The sequence below is a fragment of the Zootoca vivipara genome, chromosome 11 (assembly GCF_965207765.1).
Source record: "Zootoca vivipara chromosome 11, rZooViv2.hap1.1, whole genome shotgun sequence".
Lineage (NCBI taxonomy): Eukaryota > Metazoa > Chordata > Lepidosauria > Squamata > Lacertidae > Zootoca > Zootoca vivipara.
The window spans coordinates 37769021-37782053 of record NC_142594.1 but is presented as its reverse complement, the minus strand read 5'-3'; the positions used below and the strand labels follow the sequence as shown (position 1 = coordinate 37782053).

The following is a 13033-nucleotide window of genomic DNA, read 5'->3' as shown; positions in this document are numbered from 1 at the left end:
CCCCACAACCACTGATGAAGAGCAGTTTGGAAGTTTTTGCTTCCATTTTCTGTTAACCACAGTTTATCATGATACAGTGGTACCTGGACATACGAATGCCTCGACTTCCGAAGGTTTTGACTTACGAAGTTGGCAAACCCGGAAGTCTTTTCGCCGTGTGTGTGTTCTGCGCCTGCACAGAAGCGCAAAATCGCGCTTCATGCATGCGCAAAACGGATGCTTCGACAACCAAAGGTTTTGACTTACGAAGTGCGCCGCGGAGCGAATCGCCTTCGTAAGTCGAGGTACCACTGTATCTGAATCTGGACAAACTATGGATTACAAAACATGCCAACGTCAAACCATGGATCGTGAAAATAGCTTGTTTAACTGGAACCTTAGTTGACATTAACCATATTTTGGATTCAAATGGCATACTAAACTGCGGTTAACCAAAATTGGAAGCAAAAGTTCCCAGTTTCCTCCTTGCAGCCATACCAGGAACATCTGAAGGACCAATGTTAGCTCCTTGCCCCATATTTAAAAAAATAATCTACATGGATAATCAATCTCCAGGTAGGATAAAAGTGTCCATATTGTTAAGGGTACAAGTGTATTTTCTCATAGTGAGTACATGGATAAGACAGGCTCTGTGCATATCTGTGTGCTTTGAATTCTTAAAACACTTGTACCGCACATTACAAGTGGCAACCAACGTATTTTTTTCTGCATAGAAAATTTTGATTTTCTTAAAGGGAAGCAGTCGCGAATTTGAGGCATGATTTGAAGGAGAATAACAATCCACGGGAGTAAAGAGGAAAACAAGCATTATATTCAGTGCTGGTTGTTGAGAAAGAGTGACTACTGAGATAATCAATGCAACTCTTTATATGTTAGCCAGCAATTAAATCCCCTATCAATTGGTTAGTGCAGTATTTTATTTTTTATTAATATACCGATATGTTTCCTCCTCTCTCACAGTGACAGCATGCTAGAACTTAGTGTGATGCCAAAAGATGAAGACATCCTTCAGCTGGTAAGTTATACTTCTGAAATAGAAACTAAAGTAAGATGGCCGTAAGCACCACAGAAAACTTTTGGCTCTTGAGTAAGCTGAATTGCTGAATAATGCTACTACTATAGTTGTAATGTCCATTTCTTCTTTTCTTAATTTGTTGTTTCATTAGTTCTAGAAACACACAGGGTAAAGAATAAGCATACAGTCGTACATAGGTTCTCGAACGGAATCTGTTTCGGAAGTCCGTTCAATATCCGAAAACGTTCGAAAACCAAGGCATGGCTTCCGATTGGCTGCAGGGAGCGGCTTCCGATTGACTCAATCGGAAGCCGCGAAAGCAGCGTCGGATGTTCAGGTTCCATAGAACATTAGCAAACCGGAACACTCACTATCAGGTTTCCGGCATTCGGGAGCCAAAATGTACAAGTATCAAGGCGTTCGACAACCAAGGTACAACTGTATATGAAATGAAAATGTGGGGATGGGGAACCTTCCTACCCTTTGAATGCTTAAAGGAACATATACCACAAACCACTGAAATGCAGTACAAACCACTGAAATGCAGTTTTTTTAAAAAAAAACCACACTATGGCTTATTTTCAGGGGATGTCTTATTTTTTCCCTCCTCCTCCTGCCGCGGCTGGCATTGCTGCTGCGCCTATCGCTATGTCTTATTTTCGGGGTATGGCTTATATTAGTTGAATGCTTAAAAATCCTGCTATGGCTTATTTTATGGCTACGTCTTATTTTCGGAGAAACAGGGTAAGACGAGCCCCAATTTTAAACCTATTTTTTAAAAAACCTAGCCTTATACACGGAAAAATATGGTGCTTTAAAATTAAAACAAAAGCAATACAACAACTAAGGAAAGAAAGCTTACCTCATAATGCAAGAGGACTCTTATCCAAATGTAGTATAGATGCTGGGATATTTTAAGTAGACTTTTTTCATAGGATAGCATTTCAAGCATGAAATCTTGTAGAAAGTCTATTTTAACAGAACACATGAAACATTTACAGTAAACCCAAATTCAGCACTTAAAAGGGAGGAGAGGGGCTAATAATGCTTCCCCTTAATTATCATACTGCAAGTAAATGGCCTGTATAGGGCCAAGCCATACAGTTATACAGCTGCCAGGAAAACCCACATTAGTTCTTTTCCTTGTTAAGGCATCCATTACTCAGAAGCAATCCCCCCTCTTTATTAAATGCTAGCGAAAATGGATGTTAATATGATTTAGTTGAGGCTCTTATTGTGTGTCTTGTGTACATTTGGTAACATGCATTTCCCTTTATACGCTTTAATAGCTCTACACTTAGGCTTGCTACCCGGTGTGAATCAATCCTCAAAGTGAATCTTTATTTTATCTGTAATAAAGGGGATGGTTTATGTATTTATAGAACTATTACATTTTGTTTAGTAACTTTGTTAGATGCCTCTTCTAAACGAGGGCTCAAGGTGTCCTACAGCCCACTGTAAAAAAATGTGAAGAACTCTGGGTATATTTTAAGACATGGTGGTGAGGGCGATTTGGCTGCGACATCAGTTACCCCATTGATTGCCAGGGTTGATTCGGCTGATCTGGCTGGCTAGGCAGGTGTCCCCTCCCTCCCTCACCACTCCATGTGCTTCCCTCCCGAAGCTGCGCGCTCGGTGGAAGAGGATGACCATCCCAGATAGAAGGAGTGTACCGTTCTTCAGTCAAGGTTATACAATAGCTGCGCTCACCTGCTAGAACCTCCAAACAGGCTCAAAAATATTTAATAGACAGGAAAGAAATTATACGTTTTAAACTGTTTTGAAAAGTTAAAAACCATTCAGGTTTGTTGAAGAACACTTGTTGCCTGCAAAACTGATAGATGCTTTCACATCACCTTGCTGAAAGTAATATTGTTTTGATTTAAGGTTTCATTTCTGCATATTAAAGGCACACCTTAGCATTTGAAAATGCTGAAAACATGACCCTAAGGGCCATTTCCAATATACAATGGCACCAGTCTGGCCTCTTTGAGTAACATAGGTACTCAATTTTTGTGGGGATTTTCAAAACCAATGGAAATTACTTTACTTTCTGCCCAGCTTTTATGTGTCTTACCAACACTAAAGTCATGATTCTGAAAACAGTAGGAAAACTGTGTATTATCTTTTGCCGAAATAAACTGCTGCAGCAAAATGAAGAAAGGGGAAACTGTTTGTTGAATGCATTCTTCTATGTCACTGCCGCCACTATTTTATTGACTTTAAAGAATATGAATTGGAAGGAAAGAATTTCCGCTTTGCTAGACCCACTATGGTTGTGCCCATTATTAAATGAAAGGATGCTCATTTCTCAATTAGGTTAGTTGGTTTTCCTAGATTGCAGAGGAACATCTATGCTACATTCCTATACCTTTAAAATATGTATTGCAGACTGTGCTGGAAGAGAATTGTACCTTTGGCAGATAATAGGCGTTCTGGGTTGAGAGTCCAATTCATATGTTAAAGGGGTGGCGTTTCTGCCAATTTGCTGATTGCTTTGAGGAGGAATACTCCATCATTCCATGAATTCATGCTGTATTCACATGTAATGCTAAATCATGGTTTAAATCAAAGAGAAGCTGCAGCAAATCTCAAGCTCATCTTCCAGACCCCACTTCCTCTTCTCTTGTGTGACCAAGAGACACCAAAAACTTCTATTTTTACTGAACCACAGTTCAGTGTTGTGTTTTAACTATAACCTGTGGTTAGTCTTAGCTTTTTTTACAGTTATAATTTGAAGTTGCCTTGTTTTAGTAAACTGTAGTTTGCACTAACCGAAGTTTGTCTGAGTTCAGACATTACAACAGGCAAGCTACAGTTATTTAGGGTTGCCATATCTTGAAGAACAAAAAAAGAAAGGACAGCCCAGGCCTCTTTCCTCACTCCCGAAAAACCTCAGATATTTCCTTTAAAATTTAAAAATCCCCCCAGATGGGCATGTTGCCCCCCCCCCCCGCCCAAAGAGGACATGTCTGGAATTTCCCGGATGTATGGCAACCCTATAGTTAGTCCAAAGCTCCACAGAGGGAGAGGGGAAAGCACATGAGCCAGAGACTTGTCATCTAAACACTCATGGTTTAATTAGTATTATGTGCAAACAAGACTGTAGTGAGAAATAATTCCCTAGAAGACGACCTCCCTAGCTCTTTTGCCCTTCCGAAGCGCTCTATGCAAGCTTTGGATCATTTAAAGTGGATGGCATGTGTTAATCAAGAGGGTTTCATTTATAAAGTCTTAGCACAGGATCACAGTACCTCAAGGACTGCCTCCAAAATGAGCCAAACCAGACCCTGCAATAATAACCTGTTGAATCTCTTCATCCAGATTAGGTGGTCTTCTCACCTCCATCTTGTCTGGATTTCATTTTAGTCTGTTCACCTTCATTTGTATACCGAACTGCCTCCAGACACTTGTGCAAGATTTCCACCGCTTCCTTGAAATAAGCAGATGGAAATGTCAGATAGAGTTGTGTGTCATCTGCCTGCAGATGTCAGTAACCCAAATCTCTGGATGATTCCTCATCCGCCAGCAGTTTCCTGTTGTTGTTGTTTTTCAAATGGGGGTAGAATAGAACCCTGGGGCAACTGTGAAACCAAAGCTCAAAAGCCAGGAAAAAACCCGAGTCTCTCCAGACCCAATCTAGCAAGACATCCCAGAAGAAAACCATGGTTGATGGTACTGTAAGCCACTGAGAGGTCCATGAGAATCAATAGGGTCTCACTCTCCTTATCCATTCCCCAGTGTAAATAATCCACCAGGGTGATCTTGTGTGGAGACAGAATACTTCTCGAGAAGAGATTCAGATTAACTGCCAGGCATCTTTTGAAGACCCTTTATACTAGCTGTCCTATTCAGTTTAAGTTTTCTGCGGATTAGGCAGTCATTTGAATGATTGTTTTGTATATTTTTCGTGGTACTTTTATGTTTTGTGTTTCATTTGTATACATTGTTGCATACCACCTTGGTATTTTACATGAGGTGGGGGTATATCTATGCTTTTATAAATAAATAAAAGCCAGATTGGAAACAGACCTAAATCATCTGTTTCCTCCGGCGCTCCTTAAGGCCATTTACTACTCTATCATCCTACTAAAATAAATAAATTAAATTAAAATGGTGCATTGGATACCACGTGATAACTATCAAGGACGGTTGGAAGTGCAAATTTGATTTCTTCAGTAAAGGCCTTAGAACTGCCTTTTTTCCGAGACAGTATGAACTTGCCCGTCCCATCGGTAAAGCATTCACTACTTATGAGGTTCAGGGTGGCAAGTCCATTACTGGCAATCAAGAAGGGCAAGGATCCTGAGAGCAAGCAGTAGGCCTCAGACCTGCAGATTGCACAAATGGAAAGGCCTACTAGGCGTATAACCCATGTACAGTATTTCTTTCCGTTAGCAGTGTTTTGAGGCTGGGTGCCTTGCAAGGGACACACCCTAGACGGGTTCCCCACACCATTTACTTCGGTTTTTATTTATTTATTCCCTAGTTACTTTGAGGCCTTTCCCCTCTGAGGGTGCGGCCTCCTCAGTTGTGTGTGTTTTAATTGGATCTTGGCTAGAAGCTTAATTTCCGCAGCTTGTTGCTATGGGGACATGCTACCACAGCTGCTCTTAGAAATCTCCAGGTTTTCTTCCATCAGGCATGCTCAGAATTTGCTAGCGTCCATTTCAATAAACCGAAGCAGTTGTGACAGTGAATGGCTGTGCGTCGGGCTTGTGGCCTTCGGTCTGTGAGGATACATTTGGTTTACAGTATTACGGGACCTTCTACGTTTTTTGTACTTTGAATCTTGAAGTCATACTGCATAACTTCAGTAGCGTATTAGTGTCTGCGGAAACCTCATGGCGTAGTGGGGCAGTGTGTCTGGCTGTTATCCAGAAGGTTGGTGGTTCGAGTCCACCCAGAGGTGGCTGTGGGCAGGATTCCTGCATTGCAGGGGGTTGGACTAGATGACCCCTGGGGTCTCTTCCAGCTCTACAATTCTACATATCATCTGGCAGGTCCAGAAGTTACGACGTAGCTGGTTGATTTAGAGGTGCATAAGGACCGTATCTTCTTATAGCCTCTGTGGCATGATGTGTTTCCTCTGTGCTCCGGATATGAAAATAAATAAATCACAGGTTAGCCCATAGGCACTAGTGACATTGGAGAGAGGCAGTACCAGTGGAATGGAGATGTGTAGAATAAGTAAAGGGACATATTTAATTCTCCCCTTCATTTGTTTTAAATTACCTTACACGTGTGGGAAGAAAGAAGGCAAGCCCACCTCCAGCCTGACCAGCATGAAGCCAGCAGGGTTTGGGAAGTGGTAGTCACTCGGCCACTTTGCTCCTCATCCGGGATTATGCCGTAAATTTGCATCAAAATCAATAAGACCAAAGTCATTATTAATTTGTCCAATTGATTTTAGTGGGACCCAAATTCAGCTGATTTTAATCTGGGTTTGCCTTTCTCGTTGGAAAGGCTTATGGGTGGCCCTACCATTGGACAAACTGAGCTAATTACTTCAGGGACTGGGGGCGGCAAATTGGTGCCTCCCACGCCCCTGCACACTTGCCTCAGATGCTGCCCCCTGTTTGGCTTTTTCTGGGGTCACTGGAGTGCCCACCCTCTTCATGCCTTGCTCTGATAAAGGGGGTTCCTTCCACAGTGATGTATTCTGAGTGAGCCTGCCCATGCTGCTGCCTCTCATTTTTTCATGTTGGCTAGAAATTCCTGTTTTAAAAAATAATTAGAAGCATCAGGAAAGCAGCGGCAGGGCAGGTCCTTTCCTGAGCCACCTCACTTAGAATGTCTCATTCTGAGGAGTGAATCCCTTCCACAGTGAGGAAGCCTAGGCATGCTGCCACATTAACAGCAAAACATACCAGAAGTGAGGGAGAGAGAGGAAGGCAGGAAGCGGCTTTCCCAGGAGGTACTATGCCTTGCACCAGCCTTCGGAAGACTTTATCCCGAGCACCACAGAGGTGGGAAACCTATGGCTCTCCATAAATTGCTGGACTACAGTCCATGCTGTCTGAGGCTGATGGGAATTGTAGTCCACAGGCTCCCCCCCCTGCTGTATATGGTATCCTTGCAGATTTATTTTATATTAAACAGTTTTGAACTTGAAGTTGTAAATTGAATATTTCTTTTTTAAAAAATGCTCTTCATTGACTTTAAAAATAATGAAAATATATACTAAAAGAATTATCTAGAAGAACTATGATATATTCTGATATACTTTTGAATTTGCTTTCCCTTCATTAATTACAAAACTGGTTCATTTCCTATAATTTCTAATTTTAGTCATTCCCAGATTCAGCCAGAGCTAATGTGGTGTATTTTTTGTGGTTTTTAAGTAGGGTATCTTGCAAACCTGCAGATTTGGGCTGAGTATATATGCCTAAATTGGACTAGGGAGGCAGTATTGGCATATTTTAGAGTGTGAGCGGATGTGTTGTTTCCTTAGACTGTACCACAGTTTGCTTTTTCATGCATCTATGTCTGCTTTCCTATTTCCCCCTCCTAATCTGAAAAGTACACGAATGCAGAGTCCTCATTTTCCGTCATGAGAGAGCATGCAAAAATCAGACAGCTGTATTAGCATGCACCTTGCAGTTGGAAGCACAGCCTGTCTCTGGTTTTTCATTGAAGAAACGCCAAAGATATACAAAATGAAAACGATCACATGGGGAGGCTGTTTTTCTCTGAGGATTATTCTGAAATCATCCTTCTAATGTCAGACGTAGAGTATGAAAGCAGCTGCAGTCAGCTGACAGCTTGTGGTTCTGTTCCGATGCATGTGGGGAAGGGGTGCATGGATTTTAAATGCATAATGAAACCCTTGTTTCGTCATCTGGAAGCAGGGATGGTAGCAGCTCAGGGGAGATGAAAGACCGTTATGTTGCTCTAGTAGAAGGGACGCCTTGTAGCACAACCAGAGGGCTCCGTTTGCAGCAGAAAAGATGCACTGAAGCAACACAGCACAACTGTATTTTCTTTTTCTGGAAGGCTAGGGAATAAATGCAAGAAGCAGGTAAAAGCCTGAGACAGACATGCTCACAAGGAGGCTGAAGTTATTGTTTATGCTTCACTGCCCTTTACCTCTCTTGGTATCTTCCAGAGAAATCGGTGTAGATGTATTTTTAGCTTGCTGTGTATCCCGCTTCAACATGACCACATAATTCTGTCTTTACACCCATAAGCAGCTTTTACTATGTTTTCCTGTTTTCTGCCAGCTGCAGTTTTCAAAGGATGTCACAGCACTGGTAAGAAATGTACTGTAGCCATTTCTCTGATTTTTGTAAGGCATGTGTTTCTTGGTAGATCTGCAAGATGCTGGTCTGTTAAAGCCTGCAAGTTGCTGAAAGCAAGCTAGATCTGCTGGTTAGCTGAATCTCAGTTGTAATATTGATTCTGTTACCTTTTAATGTGTGCCTGTGTTTTTGTTAGTTACTTGGTTTATTTCTTGCCAGTTTGCTTTTAATATTTTGTTTGCACTTAACTAATGCTGTCAGTGATATTTATTGCAGCCGTGTGTTTTAAGCACCTCGCCCTTCTCATCCTCAGCACTTTGCTCTTAGTCTAATGTTTATGGCTGCATTTGGGCTTTCACAACCTGTCTAATGCTAAGGCAGGGCATGTTGATTTGGCTGAATGGAGCATGTTATGATTTAAGCAGGAAACAGTGAAATATGATACCACACCTAAGCTGTGTTAAAAAAAAATGTCTGGGAAAGATTTGTGCATTGGCAAGCTGTGTGCTGTCAGCTCTTTTAATTTCATATTACCACTATAGGAAGTGATGGCAAAGTCTAAAATAATAGCATTTGTATGTTCCGGGCAGATCTTGCAAATGTGCTGTTAGTTGTACGATGGTTTCAGAAATGTCTTGATGCAAGGGAAACATGTAATATGTAAAGCAAATGTTTTCCTTAGGAGTCAGGTTCTTAAAATGCAAGGTAAGATGGAAATTGTGAAGCACCTAAAGAATATATGGCTTGTGATAGCCTGCATTCCACTCTAAGGAAGTGCTTATAAATAGCTGCCCGAGCATGTATGTTGGTGGTGTATTTGGGTTAAAAAATGGCACTGCTGTGAGTAGTATGGAATTCATGGAATAAGTAACATGTAAGATTATTTGGAAGGAGGGTGGGCGTTGGCTGCCAACAAAGACATTGCCACTGTCTACTTCCATTAGATATAGTAATTGTACCTTTTATAAAAGCAATCTGTATTGAATGCAATAGTATTTACATAGGCTACATGTTTTCTCTATGTGGCAAAGAGCTGTACATTTTCTGAGGCTAAAAGAATTCCTCAGTTAACCTGTCGATTGCTGCATAATTTTAGCTTCCAGCATAAAAAAAAGATGAAAAGGAGGAATTTGTGAAGCTGGGTTTGAGGATGTGTATGAACAGAAATACTTGGTTTGGGTTTATGCTTACAAATCTCTGTGTTCTCTTAATCAGCTGCCTTTAGTTGCTGGGATTTGCTGTTTGACTTACATAAAACATGCTTAATACTTTGTGGAGACTTTGTATATTTTCATACTCAGGGAGTAATAATGAAGGCATTTGACACTTCTTGTTCTTTGAACAGTTACCTCTAGCAAAGAGCTGTTTCATATGAGAAGCCCTTGTCCTTCAAGGGATTTAGCTGTCTACTGGATTCATCTCCCTGTAACATGGTGATGATTTCACATTCACATTTTTAGTAATTTCATTTCTTTTTGAATCCTCTTTGTATAGGCATATTCCCAAGATGCCTACCTGAAAGGCAATGAAGCTTACAGTGGTAATGCCCGCAACATACCTGAACCACCACCAATATGTTATCCTCGGTTAGCATCTCCACCTTCTGTCGAGGCACAAGATATTGAGAAAGCACCTCCTGACTCTTCACTTGGTAAGCAGCCAGCTAGTAGACCTGTACGGACATCAGCACAACCAGAAAAGGCCTACAGAATGGAAATACAAGTGCCTCCATCCCCAACAGATATTGCAAAATCTAACACAGCTGTCTGTGTTTGCAACAACGAGACTGTAAGAACTGTTGTTGTGCCTTCCGAGAAGGCTGTAGACTTGTCATCCTGTAGAATAAATCATACTGGTTCATCACATCGGATAGAGGAAGTAAGATATGGTCTTAAGGAACAAACCACTATAAAAACAAAAGCACGAACCACATCACCACCTTCTCCAATGCCCACTGCCATTGTACTTCCTCAGACGCCACTCACAAGGCCAATAGACCCCAATGGAATAGCTAGCAAGTCTGGAAGCTATGGAGGGCATCCAGAAGTGATCCCAAATACTAGATCTCCTACTCAAAGTGCAGGTTCTCCCTCTGTCACTACCAATCACTACACTTCTCCAAATGCCCACCAAACCATAGACTGGAAAAATTACAAAACCTACAAAGAGTACATTGATAACAGACGTTTGCACATGTATGGCTGCAGAACCATACAGGAAAGGTTAGATAGTTTAAGAGCAGCATCTCAGAACACAACAGATTATAATCAAGTGGTACCAAACCGCAGTGTTTCACAGGTACGACGCAGAAGCACTTCTCATGATAGGGTCCCACAGTCCTTTCAGATACGGCAAAGGAGTGTGTCCCAGGAAAGACTTGAAGATCCTATATTGTTGAAGGAGTGGCCAAGGAGTGCCTCTCAAGATGCTCTAACCTCACCATCTGTCAGCCCCCGGAATCACAGGACTCAGTCTTGGGACTATTTAGAAAAGCAGGGTGAAACATTAGAAAATTTTCACACTGAGAATCTTGTTGCAGATTCAAACAGAGATAGAAAAAAGACTAACAAGTGGACTGGCTTTACTGAGCAAGATGATCGGCGAGGTATTTATGAGAGACCCCGGCAGCATGCATTTCACTTGTCTCTTCGAGGTTCAAATTTTTCTGTGGCTCCGGGTGCTTATGGCTCAGATGGCAGACGAATAAACAGCAGAGCCTTAGGGTCAACCCCACAGCTCCAGAAGGCTCCACCTGATGTAAAATCACTGCAGCCTGCCAGAGATTTGCCAACCTCTGGTGGAACGTCAAAGCCTACAACCGTTTTTCAGGAAAGATCATCTCATTCAATAGCTAGAAGCACAAGAAGCAACTCATTGAAGACTTCTGTACCCTATGCAGCAAAACCGTCGCTTTCCCTTAATCAGAGCCTGGATAGTGTTACTACTGCAGACCAAAGAGAACTAAATCATGTGTACAACAGTGGTTTGTTGAATCAACAATCAAGGATACAAGCAAAAAGTGTGCCAGGCCACAAAACGGAAATAGACACAAGTACTCTATCCCCTACTACCTGTTTAGCTTCTGCCAAATTTGTCCCACAGATGAGTGAGCATTTAACTACCTCTGTTAACTTGGATGTCTCTATTAGACAGAAGGTTCAAGAGTTTGAAAAGGAAAATATAAAAGAATCCGAGAGCCAGCCAAGGGATGTTGTAGATGAGGATACAGAAGCAGTTGTCTTGCGAGAAAAGTCTCCTTCTGGCCATCAGACACCACAGCCTTTACGGCATCAGTCCTACATCTTAGCAGTAAATGATCAGGAGCCAGCCCCAGAGACTACTTGTTGGTTGCCCAACGATGCACGTCGAGAGGTCCATATAAAAATAATAGAGGAAAGGAAAGCTTCCAGCGCCAGCACACCTGGTGATTCCTTGGCATGCATTCCATTCATAGGTGAGTTAACCATTGGTTTTCATCTCTTGACTTCTAATACATGGCTTTGGATCTGCCACTTGGTTTTATCATTTTATATATTTAATTATTATGCATCATTCTGGTTGGTTTTTTTGAGTTTTATAATTTCTGTGGGTATAATCTCTAGAAAATACAATGTTCAGCTCCAGTATTTCTAGGCCCCTTTCACAGCTACATGTGTCGGAGCTGTTTTGCTGCAATGTTTTCCAGTGTGACTACAGTGTATGTGTGGTTATTGCAACTACTTGACTGGGGAAAGATTTTCTCCTGATTGGCATTGCCTCTCCTAGGGATGTGAGCAACCTGTGGCATTAGAACTTTCCTGGTTCCGATATCCACAGACACATCACAGTTGTGTGCAGAAATGCCATGGGGAAGTTGCTCCCATGCAACTTGGTGTAAGTGATGAGGCCTTAATCCCACTGATGTTAACAGAACATAAGCATGCTTAATTTTCTGTGTTGCATTTACAATAATATGTATTTACCTATAAAAGCAGTAGTAGGCATTTTTGTGACATGATAAATGCTTAAGAAGTTAATATTTAATTTTAAAAGTTTTGCTATACACCCTCACTGCTACAAGTGATTTTAAAGGTTTATTCTGCAATAATTTGAATGAACCTGTATTGCCATGTGTGGCTCTTGCTTATTTAGCTCAGTCATTGCTGTCAATCTTTTGCAGACAATTGAATTTGTATATATGCACATATCTTCAAAACCCTAGAGTAAATATATAAGGTAATTTGTAAGGCGAAAAAGCAGAAATGGGAAAACCAGACAGTATATTAAGAACATAGAGGTCAAGAAGATATTGAAGAATTGTGGTCTGGGAGTAGTGTGCTTGTCAGTTTGCAGCCTAGGAAGCAAGGAAAAGAAGATTGTGCTTGTTATGTAATAAAAGAGGCCCCCATGGAGGAACTGGCAAATGAAGGTCATAGCAATATGCTGAATAAATTTGAAAGTGGGATTGGTAGGGGTGGGGGTGAAGTACAAGTTGTTGTTGTTGTTAGTATTATTGTGCACCATTAACATTAATCAGGCTTTCAGATGCTTACATATGTGGTTTTTGAGGCTGTGGCAGTGACAGTTATACTTCAACTCAAGTTGTAAGTTGGTTTCCTAAGAATATCTCAATGCACAGGTGTGCTGCAGCATAGTTGCACAGAGAGCTGACAGTAGCTGCTGATACATGTGAAGGTCAGTTAAGTCATGACATTGCTGGAGAGATTAAGAAGAGTAAAGTAGATGGCAATAATTTATATTAGAACCGCAGTATTTAATCTATCAATTGGTTAACCTT

At 41.4% G+C, this 13033-nt stretch overlaps 1 protein-coding gene across 5 annotated transcripts in view; it reads left to right on the top strand.

Moving 5' to 3' along the window:
• Positions 1-13033, top strand: part of ARHGAP21 (Rho GTPase activating protein 21) — a 107139-nt gene that overhangs the window by 66537 nt on the left and 27569 nt on the right. For 2 of the 5 annotated variants that reach the window (XM_035129873.3, XM_088654010.1), the window contains exons 6-8: positions 961-1015; positions 8239-8268; positions 9751-11710. In XM_035129873.3, coding sequence (XP_034985764.1) covers positions 961-1015; positions 8239-8268; positions 9751-11710 — 2045 coding nt within the window. The remainder of the gene's footprint in view (positions 1-960; positions 1016-8238; positions 8269-9750; positions 11711-13033) is intronic. The other 3 variants (XM_035129876.3, XM_088654009.1, XM_035129875.3) reach the window with 3 other exon arrangements.